The sequence below is a fragment of the Pseudonaja textilis genome, chromosome 2, assembly GCF_049901715.1.
Source record: "Pseudonaja textilis isolate UNSWEBS1 chromosome 2, rPseTex1.2, whole genome shotgun sequence".
NCBI classification, from domain to species: domain Eukaryota; kingdom Metazoa; phylum Chordata; class Lepidosauria; order Squamata; family Elapidae; genus Pseudonaja; species Pseudonaja textilis.
This window is the reverse complement of record NC_141991.1, coordinates 138,768,536-138,786,064: the sequence shown is the minus strand read 5'-3', so window position 1 is coordinate 138,786,064 and position 17,529 is coordinate 138,768,536. Positions and strand designations below refer to the sequence as shown.

Below are 17,529 nucleotides of genomic sequence, written 5' to 3'. Positions count from 1 at the left end.
GGTTCGGCTAGTGCATAGGCATATATGTGTACACATGCTTATATATACATGTGTGGTGGGTAAATATAGATGAGGATGAAGTAAGGGTACACTAGATCAGGGATCTCCAACCTTGGCCACTTTAAGACTTGTGGACTTCAACTCCCAGAGCTGAGGAACTCTGGGAGTTGAAGTCCATGTTGTAAAGTGGCAAAGGTCAGAGACTTCTGGACTAAATAACCCGTGCCCTGTTGGGTCATTATTTCAGGGATATTTCCTGACGTAAACAGAGAACCGGATGACTGCAAATGGGTAAAAAAGCAGCAGAAGTGGAAATGACTGCTGGTTTCCTCATTGAGTTTCCTTATGGGAAATTTCATTCCCTCGGATGAGTTATTAGTCCTAGATTTTGGACCCTTTCTGTAAGTTGGTTCATTTTCTGTAAGTCAGTTCAAAACCTGTTGCACTATGATGCACTGTTTCACCTAGTTAAAGGTTATGGGACACAAGAGTTTTCGTAGTTCAGATCAGGGATCCCCAACCCTTGGGCTATGGGCCACTACCGGACTGTGGCTTATTTGACACTGGGCCACATGCATGGTGGGCTGGCGCATACACCGCCCCACTCATGAAAATGGCGGGCCAGCATGTACGCATGTGCTCCAGCCTTCCACTCTCAAGGCCTAGATCTTCTCTCCCCCCTGCCAAACCACAAAGGTTGGGGACTGCTGGTATAGATGATGTAGATCAGTGGTGGGATTCAAATTTTTTTACTACCGGTTCTGTGGGCGTGGCTTGGTGGGCTTGGCAGGGGAAGGATACTGTAAAGTCTCCAGTCAGAGGTGGTATTTGCCAGTTCTCTGCTCAAAATTTCCGCTACTGGTTCTCCAGAACTGGTCAAAACCTGCTGAATACCACCTCTGGTGTCAATACAGATGCAGATACAAGTGTGAATTATTAATCCATTATTAATGGATAATAATCCATAATTATTAATGAAGCTCAGTTTTCAAGGGTCCCCAGTCTATTTCAATAATCCCCCTTCTCTACCCTTCTGAGAAAAGAAAAGTCCAGCAGGATTATTGATTGATAAAGGCTGTCCTTGTCCAAAAAGACACAGGGTGCTTTAAAAATATCCACTTCAATACATATGTTAAACTACACACCTAAACCACTGTTTGGATGAAAAGAATTATTCCTGACATTCAGAAAAAAGGATTTGGCAGGAGGCCTACAAGTATCCTTCTCAGTCTTAGGAAGAGAGCCAGGTCTTACCATAACAGTTTTCTGGAACCCTTGGACAGTGGGAATCGTCCATATCTCCAGGGAGATGCTGTTCCAGAGGGCAGGTGCTGCAACAGAGAAGTAAGGCTTCCTTTGGTCCCAAAAGTTGACAAAATTTAATTGAGAAGACTTAGAACACATCTACTTTGCCAAATGTAGTGAGTGGACCGTAACCACTGGAGATGGGTGATGTCAACTTCGAAACGGACCAGGCCTGCCACAGCCATCTTTCCAGTTCTCAGCCACCACATAGTATTGGTGGGGGGAGGAGGTCTGGAATGTCAGACCAGACAATAACAACACATTGTCCCATGGAAACCAAGGTCATCTCAACAGGCTAGAGGCTAAGGGGAGTTGCCAGAGAAACACCAGAACACCTGATTGGACAATGTGACCTGTGATAATCAGGGAGGGAAGAATCTATTCTTGGAATTATACTGAAACCATGGGAAACAGAGTTGGTTTTGCTTTCATTCATTCCAATATGATGTACTCAATAAAACAGTTTTATGACAAAATTATGCAAGTTTTGGAGTGCTGAATTGGTCATTAGTCAGAAGTTTGACAGGTGGTTCCTCAAATAACCAGGCTCTGATGGAGAGTGGTCTTGAACCTGCTTTATTCAAGTGCCAAAAGTCACCATGACTTTTTTTTTTTTTTTTAAAAACTTTCCGCTGTTGTTTCATCTCTTTGAGTGTTTTCAGTTGGGGATTATCACAGAAGACGATCAACCCTTATGGCATATAATGCAACAGTTTCTATCCTCCACTCTCTTTGAAGCATTGCAAATACCTGCAAAATCTCTGGAGGCAATTGAAAGAATGTATACAACCCATGCCTCTAACCTTCTTGTTTCCAGGAGCCTTGTGTTTCATTTTGACTGTTACCTGGTAGGGAATCTGTGATCTTCCCAATGTGGATGAACTGCCGCTTCATCGCTGCCTATCCAGGGAGTTGTAATTCAGCCATATCTGAAGAATCAAACTTTGATCCAAAGAGCTCTGGAATTCCTTGGAGATTTTTCGAGGGGTTCTTCAAGTTATTGTAACAGCAGATCATTTCTCCTAAAAGGCTGCCCTATGACTCTTTTCCTGGAATGCAGAACTGTAATGGGAAGCTAATTAAGTTTCACCCTGCTTTATTGGGTCATGCCAGGTCATGATTAGATTCAGCAAGAGTTTTCAGTGTCCTATGTAAACCGAGAGTGTGTGTGTTTACAGTAGCCTTTTCTACAGGTAGGGTTTCAAAAAAGATGGAAAGTTAGAACCCATTGGTCTAGGTTTGGCACCAAGTCTTGAACTGGGCTTGGAACGGTTCCTGAAATGTTGCGATAGATCAAGTATGATTTCTGAAAAACCACACTCAAACGAATAACCTTCAACTTGAGCGAAGTTGATCGGGTAGGTTTGGCGGCCCTCACTTGTTGTGAAGCAATTTGCAATTCCAGCTGGATGAAACAATGTTCACAGGGCTCCAGTCTAGATGATACAGCATTAACAAAGAGGGCAGGGCAAGGAGTCACAGGACTGTTGGGCAGATCTAGAAATATGTGCTGAGAGAAGTATGCAACCAGAATGTCCTGCAATATCTTTTGTAAACAGCACACATCAGAAACAGGCTATTTTTAAGGATGAACTCTAAATGATCTTGAATTTGAGATCCAACTCCAAACATCCCTCCCTTTCTGTCCCAACATGGCAGCAGCTTTGAAAATGGCTCTGTGATGCTGAGTCCCCTTGTCTTACTTTGACTCCTTGGGGGCTACATAGGCCGAGACTCCCTCTGCTCTCCTCCCATGTCCTCTTCACCTCGTTCAACGACAATAAGCAGAGGAAATTCTGGAGCTTGATAATGCTTTCTTCCCTTAATAGCCACATTTTTGTCCTCCTGGCAGCCAGTTAAATTCTAATAATCTGATTGGACTGTGCTTCGGCTTGAGATCGATATCGGTTTAATCTAGGCAATTTCTCATATTATGAGGGCAGACTAAATTTACTGGTCTCGGTTTGGTTCTCCAGAACAGAGAGTACTTTCCAAAATTGGATAAGGAGGGAAGCAGCTGTTGTTCAGGCTGGCTACAATTTAAAGAAACTAAAGTACAATGCAGATACAGGGCACCTGAGGGAAAAAAAAGGTATCCTAGAGCAGGGCTATCAAACTCACAGCCCACAGCCCGGATGTGTCACGTGCTGACCATGCCCACTGCCAGTTTAGCAAAGTGGGGGAAAGTGTGATACACTGTGAGATTGACACCCAGGGGTGGGATTCTACCAGTTCGCACCTATTTGCTAGAACCAGTTGTTAACATTCTAAGCAGTTCAGAGAACCGGTTGTTAGAAGAAATTACTGGCCTAATCCTGTAAGGAAGGCAGGAAGGAAATATTCTGGTGTTGCTTACAGAAACTGCCTCTCCGTTTACCCTTATTACATTCTTGGCAGGAATAGACTTCCTGTCTCAGAAACGTCTCTGGAGTTTTTTCCCCCTCCTTTGCTGGCACTTTGCTTGTGTGGAGTGACCATTCAAAGTTACAATGGCACTGAAAAAAGTGACTTATGACCATTTTTCACACTTACGACTGTTGCAGCATCCACACAGTCATGAGAGGCCAGGCGAGGAGATGCGTGCCCCGATGTGAGTGACGTTGAGTTGGCCACGCCCAGCCAATAACATGACCACCAAGTCATGTCCACCCAGTCACATGACCACCAAGCCATGACCACCAACTAAGCCACGCCCACAGAACCAGTTGTTAAAAAATTTGAATCCCACCTCTGTTGACACCCCTTTCCTAGAGGAATCTATAAAGAAGCTAAACTCATTTTTCAAAACATGTAACGAAGATGAGTTTTGGTGGCAACATGTCAAGTTGTAAGCTGTTGGTTAAGAAGCCAGGGCATGTTGGGGCTTCCCAAGATGTAGAGAAATCATAATCTAGAGCTATTTGTCTGCTTTCCCCCCACTACTACTAAGCTCATGTTTAACATCCCTAAAGGCTCAGGCTTTTATAAGCCATGCTTTAAACCATAGCTTACATATCCAGACATCAGGTTGAACTATACCAGGCACAAAGGGCACCTCCTGATTCTGCTTTGCAACTGATTGCAAATCGTGACTTGTCATTTCAGAGGTCGGGGTCAACTTATATAGCGAAGGAACCCTGGTCTGCCTCTTTCTCCCGTCGCCATTATGCACATTTGGCATTTATCTTCCTGAACAGCAACAATTTGGGGTTAGAATGACCGGCTTGGTCGTTCCCACAATTTGGTCACCCTTTAATTAGGCACCACAACGAAGGGAAAACTTGTATCCTTTGAATGAAATTGAGCTACGGGGTGTTTTTGTTTGCTCTACAGGAGCTAATCTTGTACTAAAAGGTGTCCTTTTCAGTTTGCAAATCCCTTCTTTACTTTCTGGGGCAAAAACTATTTTCCCATCTCTTTCTGAAAGAGCTTTAAATGATATTCATTTTTTCTTGGCGGTAACTTTGAGGAGATTTTAGCGTTGTAAAGGTAGTGGAGAGTCCCGTTTCTCCCAACTCAATTGCACATCTGTTCCTGATCTCAGAAATCCCCCTCATGATGTCTCCCCCTGGGATTGATGTGGAAAGCCAGAAAAAAAACAAACTGCAGACTGCTGGAGAGAGAATGATCATATAAAAGAACAGCACTTATTCATATCTTTTTTTACCTACCTCGTAACTCAGACTCAAAAGCCCTCTCTCCCTTTATTAAAATTTTACAAGATGTTTGGAAGATATTTTTTTCCCCCCGATGTGACACCTCATCACTGTCTGTACCTCAGCTTCAACCAACCCAATATGTGGTTTTAAATAAAATAAAAAGTTAATACAGCTGTGGCCCCAGGGGTTGATTTTTCCTAGCTTTATTTCTGAAAATAACATTTGTGTGTCCAATTTGTTTTTATTAGGGAGTAGAGAAGTGAAAGAATTTCAGACAGGCGACAAGCTCCCTTTCTGTTCCCTACCCTTAGCCCAGAATCCCCAAAAGAGTACTTAAATTGAGTAACTAAATTTAAATAAATTTGTGTATAAATTTGATCCTTGTGTGTGATATGAATACAAACAGACAATACAAAAATCAAGTATTCGCAAGCTAGAGATATGGAAGAGGATATCAAAGACATTTAAAGCTGGCCTGCTTAAGTCGTCCTCAGTTGTGTGTTTCTGACCTCTAAATGGCATAAGGAACCTGGGCCATTAAGATATTAGAAGTGCAGATTTCCCAAGCCTTTTTACCTTCCAGATCAGGGGTCTCCAACCTTGGTCACTTTAAGACTTGTGGACTTCAACACCCAGAATTCCCCAGCCAGCCAGCTGGGGAATTCTGGGAGTTGAAGTCCACAAGTCTTAATGTGATGAAGGTTGGAGGCCTCTGCTCCAGATACTTTGCAATTTCCATCTTCCTGCTCTAGCTGATAGAGAGCAAGGTCCAACAGGCCTAGAAGGTAGATTGTGCAGCAGAACATACCAGGTTTGAGAAAATAGTGAAAACCTGAAGTCCCCAACCAAGATCTAGGCAAAATGGAATGTATTCAGTCGTGGGCCCACATAAATTATTCCACCTGAATCGTTAGCATCTCTGATCTGGAAAAAAAGGGAATGCATGAAATGCTGTTGCTTTCTCCTTAATAATGTTTAACAGTGCCTCACTATTGAAATAGAACAGCAGCATAGATAGCTCATCATCTTTATTTAATGACCCCATAATCCTTTGCGGAGCAGAGACTGGGCATCTGAATGGAGCTAGCAGAGTGTTTTAATGGCTGGATGCCCCTCCTGTCGCCAGTGTGGAGTTTCGTTCAGCAGATATATTCTCAGTGTGCCCAGAAGTATGGAGCTATGCCCTAGTAATATTCTCCGTGATAAAGATGATCAAATCTACACAATCCATACAAGATAGAGGACAATCAGAAACTGATTCTGTCTTAGGGTGTGTGGTGGGGAATACCTAGACAGGGACAGGTTCACTCTCTCCCAAGAAACCTAATTAAATTAGATTAGATTCAACTTTATGGTCATTGCACATGAACACAGGCAATGAAATACAGTTAGCATCTAACCAGAAGTGCAAAACAGCAATGAAGTATAAATATATATATATACAGATATACAAAATATATAACTATATATGGATGTACAGAATATCCATGAATATACAGAATATATATCTATAGAAGGAATATATACGGCTGTACAGAGTGTTTATGAACATATTGAATATAAGTATAATGCACAGAGAGTTTATACAAGCTATATTATATATCATCAGGGGAAGTATCAGTGTGTGGGGGGGCGGCGGGGTGGGAGTAGAAGATTTCATGAGAATCAAGCCCAAGTTTAAATATTGGATACAAGATAAACTTTCAATGCAGGTCTCTTCCACGTATACCATGAGTCCATTCCCTGCACAAGACTGCCTGCCTTGCATTGTGTTGAACCTACCACGATGAGTTTGTATAGCACAACATCCAGTTTGAAAAAGAATTCTGCAAAATTTGCTGACCAACCTGACGTCTCTTGTGGGTCCCTCAAATATTATTATCCTGTCATTTTTTTTACTCTAATGGAGATGTTCTATAAATGCTTTGTTTCATTCTGAAACATAATAAAGCAACACAGCTGTAAACATTTTTTTTAAAAAAAAAGCCGATTAATGTTCAACTTGAGTTTTCTGGTCTTTTTCATCACAGAGACATGAATTATTTCCCCAAACTGAATTTATTTTGCAAGTTCACACTCGACCAATAAAGAACCTGGAAGCTTAACTGTTCTTGCCCAATAACTGAATGCCTAGTTTTCTGATGAGTTTTAGCTTGCTGAAACTTCTTTCAGTCGCTGATACAAAAACTGACAGGCTGAACAAAATCTCCAGGGTTATACACACTACTGAAAATTAATTGCTTTAAAAAAAATCAAACCCATTTTATTGAAAGTTATAGCGGTGCATATTCTTTTCTAACAGCAGAATTTGAAGGAAAAAATTCAACAGCTTCTTGTAAAGCAAGATATTGTAAATTTGGAACTTATTCCTCTAGCAACACTTTTTGTACTGGCCTCAGACTTGGTATTTCTAATTGTTATGATGCTTTACCCTCTTCTGTCTTCTGTGCTTCTAACGGATTCCAGAAAGTTTTACAAGTTGTGGATGACATCAATAGATAGCTGTGCAGCTCCACCTGAATCCAGAAAGCGAGTTATGATTTAACCCTAAAAGATCACCCAACCATTGGATTCCTTTAGTCACACTGGTTTTCACTGAATTTTATTTTCTTCCTTTGTAAACAATTTTTAAATGGAGGGGTAACTGGATAGGCATCTACGCAATTATTATTTTGCTTTTAAAATATATAATCTGCCCTGCCCTAAAATGGTACTTGCTCTGATATCCATGGACTTGTCATGAGGGATACTGAGGGAAATTCCATCGAATTCTTGCAATTCTAATTGTACCTTTATTTAAATTAAGCAAAAATGTGAAACTGAATATTTCGGAGTGATGGCGAAGAGAGTTTTGGTCTTAACATTATTTGAAATTATGAGCTGATAAAAACAGAGAACAGTTGGAGTGCAAAGACGAAGAAGATAAATCTGAACTCCTGCTGGAGCAGGCAGGCTGAACTAGAACCGGGGTCTCCAACCTTTCTGGCTTGAGGGACAGGTGGGCAGCAGTGGCAGCGGGGTGGTGGAGAAGTGAGGGTTCTGTGTCCTCTCCCACCACTTAGACCAGGGGTCTTCAAACTCGACAGTTTTAAGACTTGTGGACTTCAACTCCCAGAATTCCTCCTCCAGTCATGTTAGTTCAGGAATTCTGGGAGTTGAAGTCCACAAGTCTTAAACTTGCCAAGTTTGGAGACCCTTGACTTACACACTCCTGGAATTGGGTTGTGGTGGCCAATAGCAGGCCACCAATACAGGTCATGGCCTGGGAGTTGGGGACCCCTGACCTCCAAGATCCCTTCCAACTATGTTCTATGTACCGTCTTACCTGCTACTTGCACAGCCCAATACCAAACCTGTGCTGTGGCTGTCACTTCCAACTCTGGCATTGAAATGATTACCTCACAACACAAACATCCTTTCATCGAGCAGCTGTGCTCTATTCAGCAGCATGGTTGGGGGTACATGTAAGCCTCAATATGAGGCTGAGAAACTGTGGCTTAATGAATGAATCCATGCCAGGGCAGTCCGCGGCTGCCTGGCACTGAGAATCCTATGCTTAACTGATATACACACACCCCTCCCAGCTTAGAGAAAAGAACAACATTAAAACAAACTGGGAAATGCTAGCCTAAAATAGATGTAGCTACAGGCTGTTCCTAGTGAGTCCATAATTCATCTACAGTATGTGCTAGCCTTAAATCCTCCTGGACAGAAAGATTGCTTTTTTTTCTTTCTTCCTGAAGCTGCCTTTCAGCTCCACCCCTTGCAATTTACGGGTTGTGTGGGTGGTTAATCCCCTGCTTGCTCACCTCTCCTTGGCATTTGATCTGGCATTTAACTCTTTTGACACTGTGATTCCATGGTAGGCCTTCCTATTAAGTCTCTTCGTGAAACTTGCCCGGTCTCTCCCAGACAAGGTTGCACAAACTCCATCCTAATCCAAAACAAGCGTCTAGTATGTACAAGGATAAGGTTCCTTACCAAAGAGCTGCAGTGAGGGCGAGAAATGGTCTGAAATGTTATCTTTTGTGCAATTGTTTCACAAGCACAGGACCCTGCAGTTGTAATACGAATGTGCGTGTTCCCCTTTCATGATATCGATGTCCACAAAATAGCTTCTCATCCTGCATTAGAGATTCTCTAGTTGTATTCCAAACAATCAAGAACCTTTCTAGAGGGATCTATCAAGACCAGGTGGGATCCCAGAAAAGCCGTGCCTTCGGAGCTGGCAAATGGCACCATTGGGCAAACTGCCAGAATGGAGCCCAAAATTTCTGTTGTCAAGTGAGACATTTATTACATGAGTTTTATAATCCTGCTTGCCACTGTTGTTAAGTGAATCACTACAACTGTTAAGTTAGCAATGTGCTTATTAAGTAAATCTGGTTTCCCCATTGACCTTGCTTGTCAGAAGCTTGGGAAAGGGGATCACACGATTCAGGCACACTGCAATGGTCATAAATATGAATCAGTTGTCAAGGGTCTGAATTTTGATCACATGGCCATGGGGATGCCATAATGGTTGTAAGTGTTTAAAACAACCACTTTCTTCTTCTTCTTCTTCTTCTTCTTCTTCTTCTTCTTCTTCTTCTTCTTCTTCTTCTTCTTCTTCTTCTTCTTCTTCTTCTTCTTCTTCTTCTTCTTCTTATTATTATTATTATTATTATTATTATTATTATTATTAAAAAGTTTTTTATTTTTAACTACAAACTTAAACAAACATAAATATAAAACAGCAAATAAAACCTTCTTTCAATTATACAGAGTTGGTACATATTTATTGTGCACAAAATCTATAGTCGTTTCCTCTTAGATTTAAGTTTACATTCATATTACATTTGTCAACTTTCCATGTCATTTTATATTAGTGTTACATCCTCATTAGACTTTAATTTCAAATCCACATTATCCTTTAGAGCAAATCTCAACTCTTATTGGTTTTATTTCATATTATAATTCATTCTATAATAATCCATACGGCCACTTTTTCAATGCCGTTGTAACTTTGAACAATCACTAAAAAAACTGTTGTTGAGGACTACTTGTACAATTGTTAGGTCCCAGCTCTGTTATCTACAGTGAACCCTTCCCTGCTTCCCCTAAAATTAGTGCTCCTGACAGCATTAGATCACAAGTAAGTATTACTTTAATTTTATGCAGTGATCTAGATCTAATGAAATTCTGGACCATTGTGGGAATTAATGGCACCAGGCTGGCGACCGGGGCAGTCATATCAAATGGCAACACTAGGGGAAGCAGCACTGAGAAGCGGCAGATATTACACAGCCTGCCCTGCCCTTCCTAAGCAGTTTTGCTTTCAAAACGAGGCTTCAAAGGTACACCAGCTAAAAAGATGTGACTTACAAGATGTTCCTTAAACTTATGACATTGCAGCATTCCCCCACAGTCACGTGACCAAATCTGAGCCCTTGGCAAATGGGCATGTGTTTTTGGCGGCTGCAGTCTCCCTGGTCACATGACTGTGATTTTCAATCTTCTCAAGTGGCTTCTGACAAAGAAATGGGGGAAGCCAGATTTGCTTAACAACCTCGTGATTCACTTAACAACCACATGATTCACCTAATGGCTGCATTAAAAAATAGCTGTAAAATTAATCCTGGTCACGTTGTGACTTCAGTCCCAACTGTGGTCATAAATGGAGAACTACCTGTGCTGTCCAGCCAGGTATAGTTAGTTAGGAATTGGGAGCTGTCCCCTTAAGGGAATGCATCATGGTAAATGTAATTAAAGTATCCTGGGAAATGTAGTTCATGTCATGTGGTCACATCTGTAACTCTGATTGGTCACTGAATTGACCGTTGGTGGGTTGGGTGAGGTTTCTTCACTCTTGCTTGGACCCCAGCAGCATGCTGGTGCTTCATCCTTTGCTCCTTCATTATTGGGATGAGAGATAACCATCTTTTTACCCAGAAAGACAAACATGCAAAGAATTGCACATTGAGAAGAATGTCATCGTAACTGTGAGTTATCTTGAGGATGCCTGATGAACCAATAAAAGGACTTTGTATGGATGCTTTGTGGAGTTATCTATCTGCCTTTTTACGATATACTTCATGCACTATGTCTCTTGGGCCAGGCTTTCATGCAGAACTTTGATTAATACAATTTGCTTGTATGGTATTTCCTTATGTGCCAGTTGTGAAGCATCCAGATTTTGATCACGTGACCATGGAGATGCTGCAACAATTGTAAGTGTGAAAAATGGTCATAAGTTACTCCTTTCAGTGCCATTGTAACTTTGGTCACTAAATGAATGGCTATAACTGAAGGACTATCCTTATTGCCTATTAGCAATTACACAGATTTTCTCCATGATGATCCCAGGGAATATCATGGCAATATCCCCAGGGAATCTCATGGCTTCCACAATTCTGATTTTTATAGGTACAGACACATCACAACATCTGAATATCTTTTTCAATGCTTTCACAGCTGCTCTAAATAAGTACTGGACTGTGGTATAGTCCTTTATTATTGCTGATTCCTTTACTGTTGATGGTTGAAGCTATCTACCACTTCAATATCTTCTTTGTCAATTCTAAGGGTAGTTGTTCTACCTATAGTCATTTAGTTTGGTCTTCTTTATATTTTAGTCTGATTTTTTCACTGTGCTCCTCGACTTTTATTTCTACAGCTTTCAGATCCTTTACATTTTCAGCTTTCAAAGTAGGGTCAGCATCATAGAATAGATCGTTGATCCTTCAATATTAAAACCACACTCATCTATTTCCAGCTTCTCTTATTAACATATATTCAGCAAATAGATTGAATAAATAAAGGGAAAGTATTCAGACTTGTCTCATTCCTTTGCCAACCTGGACCCAATCTGTTTTGCTTTGTTCTGATGGTCTGTGTCCTGCTCTCTCTATCTCTACACTATTCTGGAGCATGCGCCATCTGAGAACTTCTTCATAAAAACCCAGAGTCTAATATGTCTGCAAACTCCAGGCACCAACTTGATATTAAATTTGTGCTTGGATCTACTGGATTTCCCAAGGCTGTCTTCCTGGTTCTACCTGGGTGAAATTGAGACCTTTTTAACCTCAAACTGTAGTTCTAAGAATAGGAAGCAACATGAGTGTGTGTGAAAGTTTCTAGATAAAGCCAAAATAAGCTGACACACTTATTTAAAAAGTATCTAATTCATATTTTTATAAACTTAAAAGTAACTACATAATTGCATAATAGACCATAAACGAACATAAATCTAAATAACGAACACTTCTGCACTCTTATTTTTCAGGCTCACCAATTAATATGTGCCCTCACTTACTGAAACGGAATATTTTATAATGAATAAAGAGATTAGTTTGTTAATTTATTAGTTTGTTAATTTATTAGTCTTTAATTAGTTTGTTAATTTATTAAAGTTTGGAGGCCGCTAAAATTGTATAAATCTGTTACCAGACTTCCAGCACATAATAGCTTAAAAGACAGCACAAACAAAAAATATTTCAGTTTTAAACGTTTAAAATTTGTACACTATTGGCTACAGCTAAACAAATTTAGCTAAAGTACTGTACTTTAAAACAATCTGAACTTAAAAGTGGCCATAACAAATGTTTTCCAATGCACATGTGTTTTTGTCAGCACAAGGACCAGAGATCCTTAACTGTTTAAAAAAAAGGCAAAAAGAAAAGCTAAGGATTAGAATCCAAGCATTTGAGCCATTTTTTAAAGCTTGCCTTTAGTTAAGCTGGGAGGAGCTTTCAACTTTTTCTACTGAATTGTTTTGTACAAGGTCAGCAGCCAAGAACAGCAAGAGCGAGCTAGGCTTAGCAATCTTACGCAGTTTTTGTTTGTTTTGTTTTGTTTAGGTGCCTTTAAGTGGCAACTGCCTGGACCAACCAGTCCCTGCAGTTTACTTGACAAGGTTTCAGAAGTGGCTTGCCCTTGTCTCCTTCCTAGGGCTGAGCAAGAGTGACTGGCTCAATGTCACCCAGCTGACAGCTTTGTGCCTAAGGTGGGACTAGAACTCCCAGTCTCCAGCCTTCTCCCTTAAGCGCTACCCCAGACTGACTCTCAATCATCTATGCCTGCTAACTTTCCCTAGGTAAGCCAGCAATGGACAGCAGCCTTAAGTTGACTTGCTCCTCCTCTGTATAAAACTTGACAGAAACATTTTTCAGTTGACTTATTTACTCTTGCCGCATGCTCCCTTAACCCTTGTTCCCTCCACACACATACCCCCCCACCAATCCCTGCTTTTTAAAATGCAGAAATCTGGGTTGCTTCCCCCTTCTTCTCTCTGGAGAGGCAGGCCATGAAACCGTTGACCCAGAGCCCTGAAAAACTGGAAGGAAACAGGATACAGAATCTGGCTGAACCGCACACATGCCTCTTTGTTACTCTTAAAAAACTGCTCTGGAGGGATTTTCCAGGGGTAATGTGTTTCCAATTATCCGGCTAGGCTAGCTGGAGTCTACACGCATTCTGACAAGCCATCTTCTTTCTCTTTCCAAGAGTAGTATGTCATCTCTCCCTGCAGCCCGTCTTTCTCTCCCCCCCCCGCACTTCCTCAGTTCATGCTATTCCCCGAAAAGGTCCAACCTTTATAGACACGGGCTACACCCCCCCCCACATTAGGCTCCCTTCACTTTTGGAGGCGGGTTTTGCCACCTGTTTACAGGCTGGGCTTTTGAGTTGGCTCTGACTGGAGCTCGTTAATACTACTACTAATACTACTACTATCGTTATTGTTATTATTATTGTTGTTATTGTTATTGTTGTTGTTATTGTTATTATTATTGTTGTTATTCTTATTCCGACTGCGAGGGAGATGGAGAGCAGCGGGGACGGGGCGGGCGGGGAGGGCAGAGGGACAAGGAGGAGGAGTCTGCCAGGCGAGTCGGATCCTCCGGCAGCGAAAGGGGAGGCGAGGAGGAGACCCGCAGTCGCAACCTTGCCGCCGGGGCAAGAGTTAGCCAGCAGAAGAAGGGGTCGTATGGGCAGGGCAGGCGGGTCCGAGTGCTGGGGGCCCGAGTGCTGCTCCGCACGCCGCCAGGACAAGAGCCAGTCGGACGCCACCAGAATGCAGCTGACCAAGGTGCGTGAGTGTGTTTTGTGTGTGTGTGTGTGTGTGAGAGAGAGAGAGAGGGAGACCTCGGCTTTTCTTCGGCGCGAGCGAGCGCGGAATTGCGGGCTGCGTCAGAGGATCCGACTGTGGCCCTGTGTAGGAACGCGTTACATTAAAGGGGGGCGCCTCTTTAGACTTTTATTCGAGGAGGGGCAGTTGCGGGGTTACGCATCCTTCGCTTGCTTGTCCCCCCCTCTCCCGTCTCTCTCTCGCTCTCTCTCTGCCCCGTCGCCGTTTCCCCCTCAAATGTGCGCCCTGAACTTCAGCTTGGTTCGCGCGCGCGCTTTCTTCCTCCCTCCTGAGGCAGCCAGGGCGTGAAAACTATAAACAAGTCCCAGGAGGCTTGAAGCTCGCCGGGCGTTTGGGTCGGGTTTCGGGGGCTTCTGGCCGCCACTGGAAAGGCGCTCGCTCCCGAGGGTGGCGGCGGCAGCGGCGGCGGCGGGTGGCAGAGAAACGGGCGCACCGGCGGCCTCTTGACAGGCTGCCTTGAGGATCCGGGTGCGAGGCTTCTGCGCCCGACTCGGTTTGTTGTCTGTTCCCCATCAGATAAGCTGCATTCCAGTAGTTCAACTATAATCTGATCAATGTAGAAGAGAGAACGATAACTTCTCTTGAGCATCACCTTATATTTCTGTTGATGCAACTGAGGATTGCATTTGCAGATGTACTATTGCCCAGTATGCCTCCCCCATCCTATACTCAGGTCTACCAAAATGTAGAACTTTGGGTTTTTAACTGTTGAAATTCATCTTGCTCTTTTCTCTTATTGTATTAACCTTTCATGATCGTCTTGAATCCCTTAATACTATCCTCTAAAGTGTTTGCTATTCCCCCTTCCCCCTATAATATTTTTGTCTCATTTGCACATTTTCTAGCTCCTCATCCAAGTCATTTTAAATAAGCCAGACACCACAAATAGAGTACATAGAATGATCCGGAAGAAAGCTATTGAGAGATTCATAATATGAGAACCGTCGGACACTTGTTTATTCAAGAGAAAAAGAGATGTGGGATTGTCTTTGCATATCAGGAGGGCTGCACTGTAGAAGATAAGAGTAGACTGATTTTCAGGGAGACTGGAATTAGAATTACCGTAATAGGTGAAAATAGCAAGGAATCAGATTTTGGCTTAATAGTCAGTGGTTAGAAGATCAGACTGCCAAGGAAGATGTTGGCCTTTCCTTGGATGGAAATATTTAAAAACGGGCTGGTTAGTCATATGTCAGGGATGCTGGATTTAAAAAATCCCTGCATTGAGCTGTAAAGTAGCCTAGATGCCTTCCAAAAATCTTTCCAACTTCTATTTTCCATCAAAAGAGGCTATCCAATTCCTCTTATTCTGAGTGGATTGCTGAACTTGTGACTGTATATTAGTCCTGAAATGTACCTATAAAGTATTCTGATTAGAATACTCTTCTTTCCAAGAACATTTGGGAGAAGGCATATTTTAAAACAGTGATTTGTGAGACTCATCATAGTCATAAAGCTACATCTCTTGGATTAGGGCACCAACTTTTGTTCACGATTTCATTTTACATATTTCATTCAGTGTCTTCATATCGAAAGGCACAAGATTTTGTCAGCTGCAGCTCACTTCTTCAGGTGCAGAGAGTATAAGCTACCATACTAATGAAATGAGCTGCAGCCCTTGGTGGGGGTGGGTTTTGGTTGTCCTGCCCCTATTTGGAAGGCAGCTCTCAAATACAGTGGGAGCTCTATAATATCATCTCATTCTTGCATAAATGCTGTTTCACACAATCCCCGTTGCTTTTTTTTTTTAATTAAAAAAATTGATATTGATTCAGGGCTGGCGCTTTCAAGAGGAAGAATGGGTTCTCTGCTTCAGGCAGTCAACTGGGAAAGACGTCAGTCTGAATAGCAATAACACTTAGGCTTAGATATCGCTTCACAGTACTTTACAGCCCTCTCTAAGCGGTTTACAGAGTCAGCCTATGGCCCCCAACAATCTGGGTTTTCATTTTACCGACCTCAGAAGGATGGAAGGTTGAGTCAACCTTGAGCCAGTGAGCCTTGAACTGCCAAACTGCAGTCAGCCGGCAGTCAGTAGAAGTAGCCTGCAACACTGCATTCTGACCACTGCATCACCATGGCTCTTGAAGAGGTTCTCTGCCACATTTCTTCCCTGTTCATGCTCATCTCAGGCAGCAGCACCTTGTGGACTGACCATCACTAGGTGGCACATGAGTCCAGAGACTTTAATTGTTTTATTGGTCATCTCTATGCTGAGGACATGCAACTTTTCTCCTGTCTATTTAATGCAGACATGGCAATGATACCCAAGGGAACTTGTTTCTTTTAGTCCCTATGAGATGGATGAAAGCTACTCACCTATACCGTAATCCCCAAATAGCAGAATGTGCAGTTGATCAGAAGGATGGTATATAACCTGATTCTGAATTTGCACTGTGCAGGTAGTCCTCGACTTACAACATTTTGTTTAGTGACTGTTCAAAGTTACAATGGGACTGAAAAATGTGACTTATGATAGTTTTTCATAGTTACGACCTTTCCAGCATCCTCATGGTCACAGGATCAAAATTCAGATGCTTGGCAAATGATTCATATTTATGACCGTTGCTGTGTCCCAAGATCATAGGATCCCCTTTTGCGACCTTCTGACAAGCAAAGTCAATAGGGAAGCCAGATTCACTTAACAACGGGGTTGCTAACTTATCGACTGCAGTGAATTCATTTAACAAATGTGGCAAGAAAGGTTGTAAAATGGGATAAAACTCACTTAACAAATGTCTCACTTAACAATGGAAATTTTGGGTTCAATTGTCATAAATCGAGGACTACCGGTACTCCCATTGTAGGTTTAGCTACCAGGGACATTTTAACCCGCTGCAGCAATTATTTGTATTAATCAATGACCATAGTATCCATGTCTCAAAGTTCATTTTTCTTATTTTTTTCAATTGTTATTTCAGGTGCAGCCTATGAGATTAGAAAGCACTAATGTTACCACTGTTGCCTGTACTGTGATTGTCCTCATGTTAGATTCCAAACTACCTATGAAAAGCATTTGAAAGCTATTACTATAAACTGACAACCTCAACATTAAACGGGCTCCCTAAGAGAGAGCTATATCTTGCTGGCGGCAAAAGCTATTTCTTGGCTATCAATCTGTTCCCAGGCTCAAACAAAAACGGTCTATAAACCCTAATTAGTTTGGAACCAGGATACTGACTTGTTGACAGAAATGTGCATTTGGACTGGGGCAAAAGCTTTGCTTGGCCAATTTGGATGCCAGATGGAAAACCACTTCTGCGATTAAAGGAATCAGCAGATTTTAGAGCATCGCAACGAGAATGCAAGTTTTTGCATTTTCTTTTTTCAGTCTAAATGTCATTATGAAATCTGCTCAACATTCCAATTGTCCCCAAAAGAAGATATGCCTGAAATATAGTGAAATTACTAAATTTCACAAGAGTCAAATGATTTTACCCAAAATCAAAAGTAAGAAAG

The 17,529-nt window shown here is 42.0% G+C and overlaps 1 protein-coding gene across 3 annotated transcripts in view; it reads left to right on the top strand.

Moving 5' to 3' along the window:
* The first annotated feature begins 13,806 nt into the window (after positions 1–13,806).
* Positions 13,807–17,529, top strand: part of TNS2 (tensin 2) — a 139,167-nt gene continuing 135,444 nt past the window's right edge. For all 3 annotated transcript variants that reach the window (XM_087925466.1, XM_087925465.1, XM_026713830.2), the window contains exon 1: positions 13,807–14,010. In XM_087925466.1, coding sequence (XP_087781592.1) covers positions 13,909–14,010 — 102 coding nt within the window. In that variant the 5' untranslated portion in view covers positions 13,807–13,908. The remainder of the gene's footprint in view (positions 14,011–17,529) is intronic.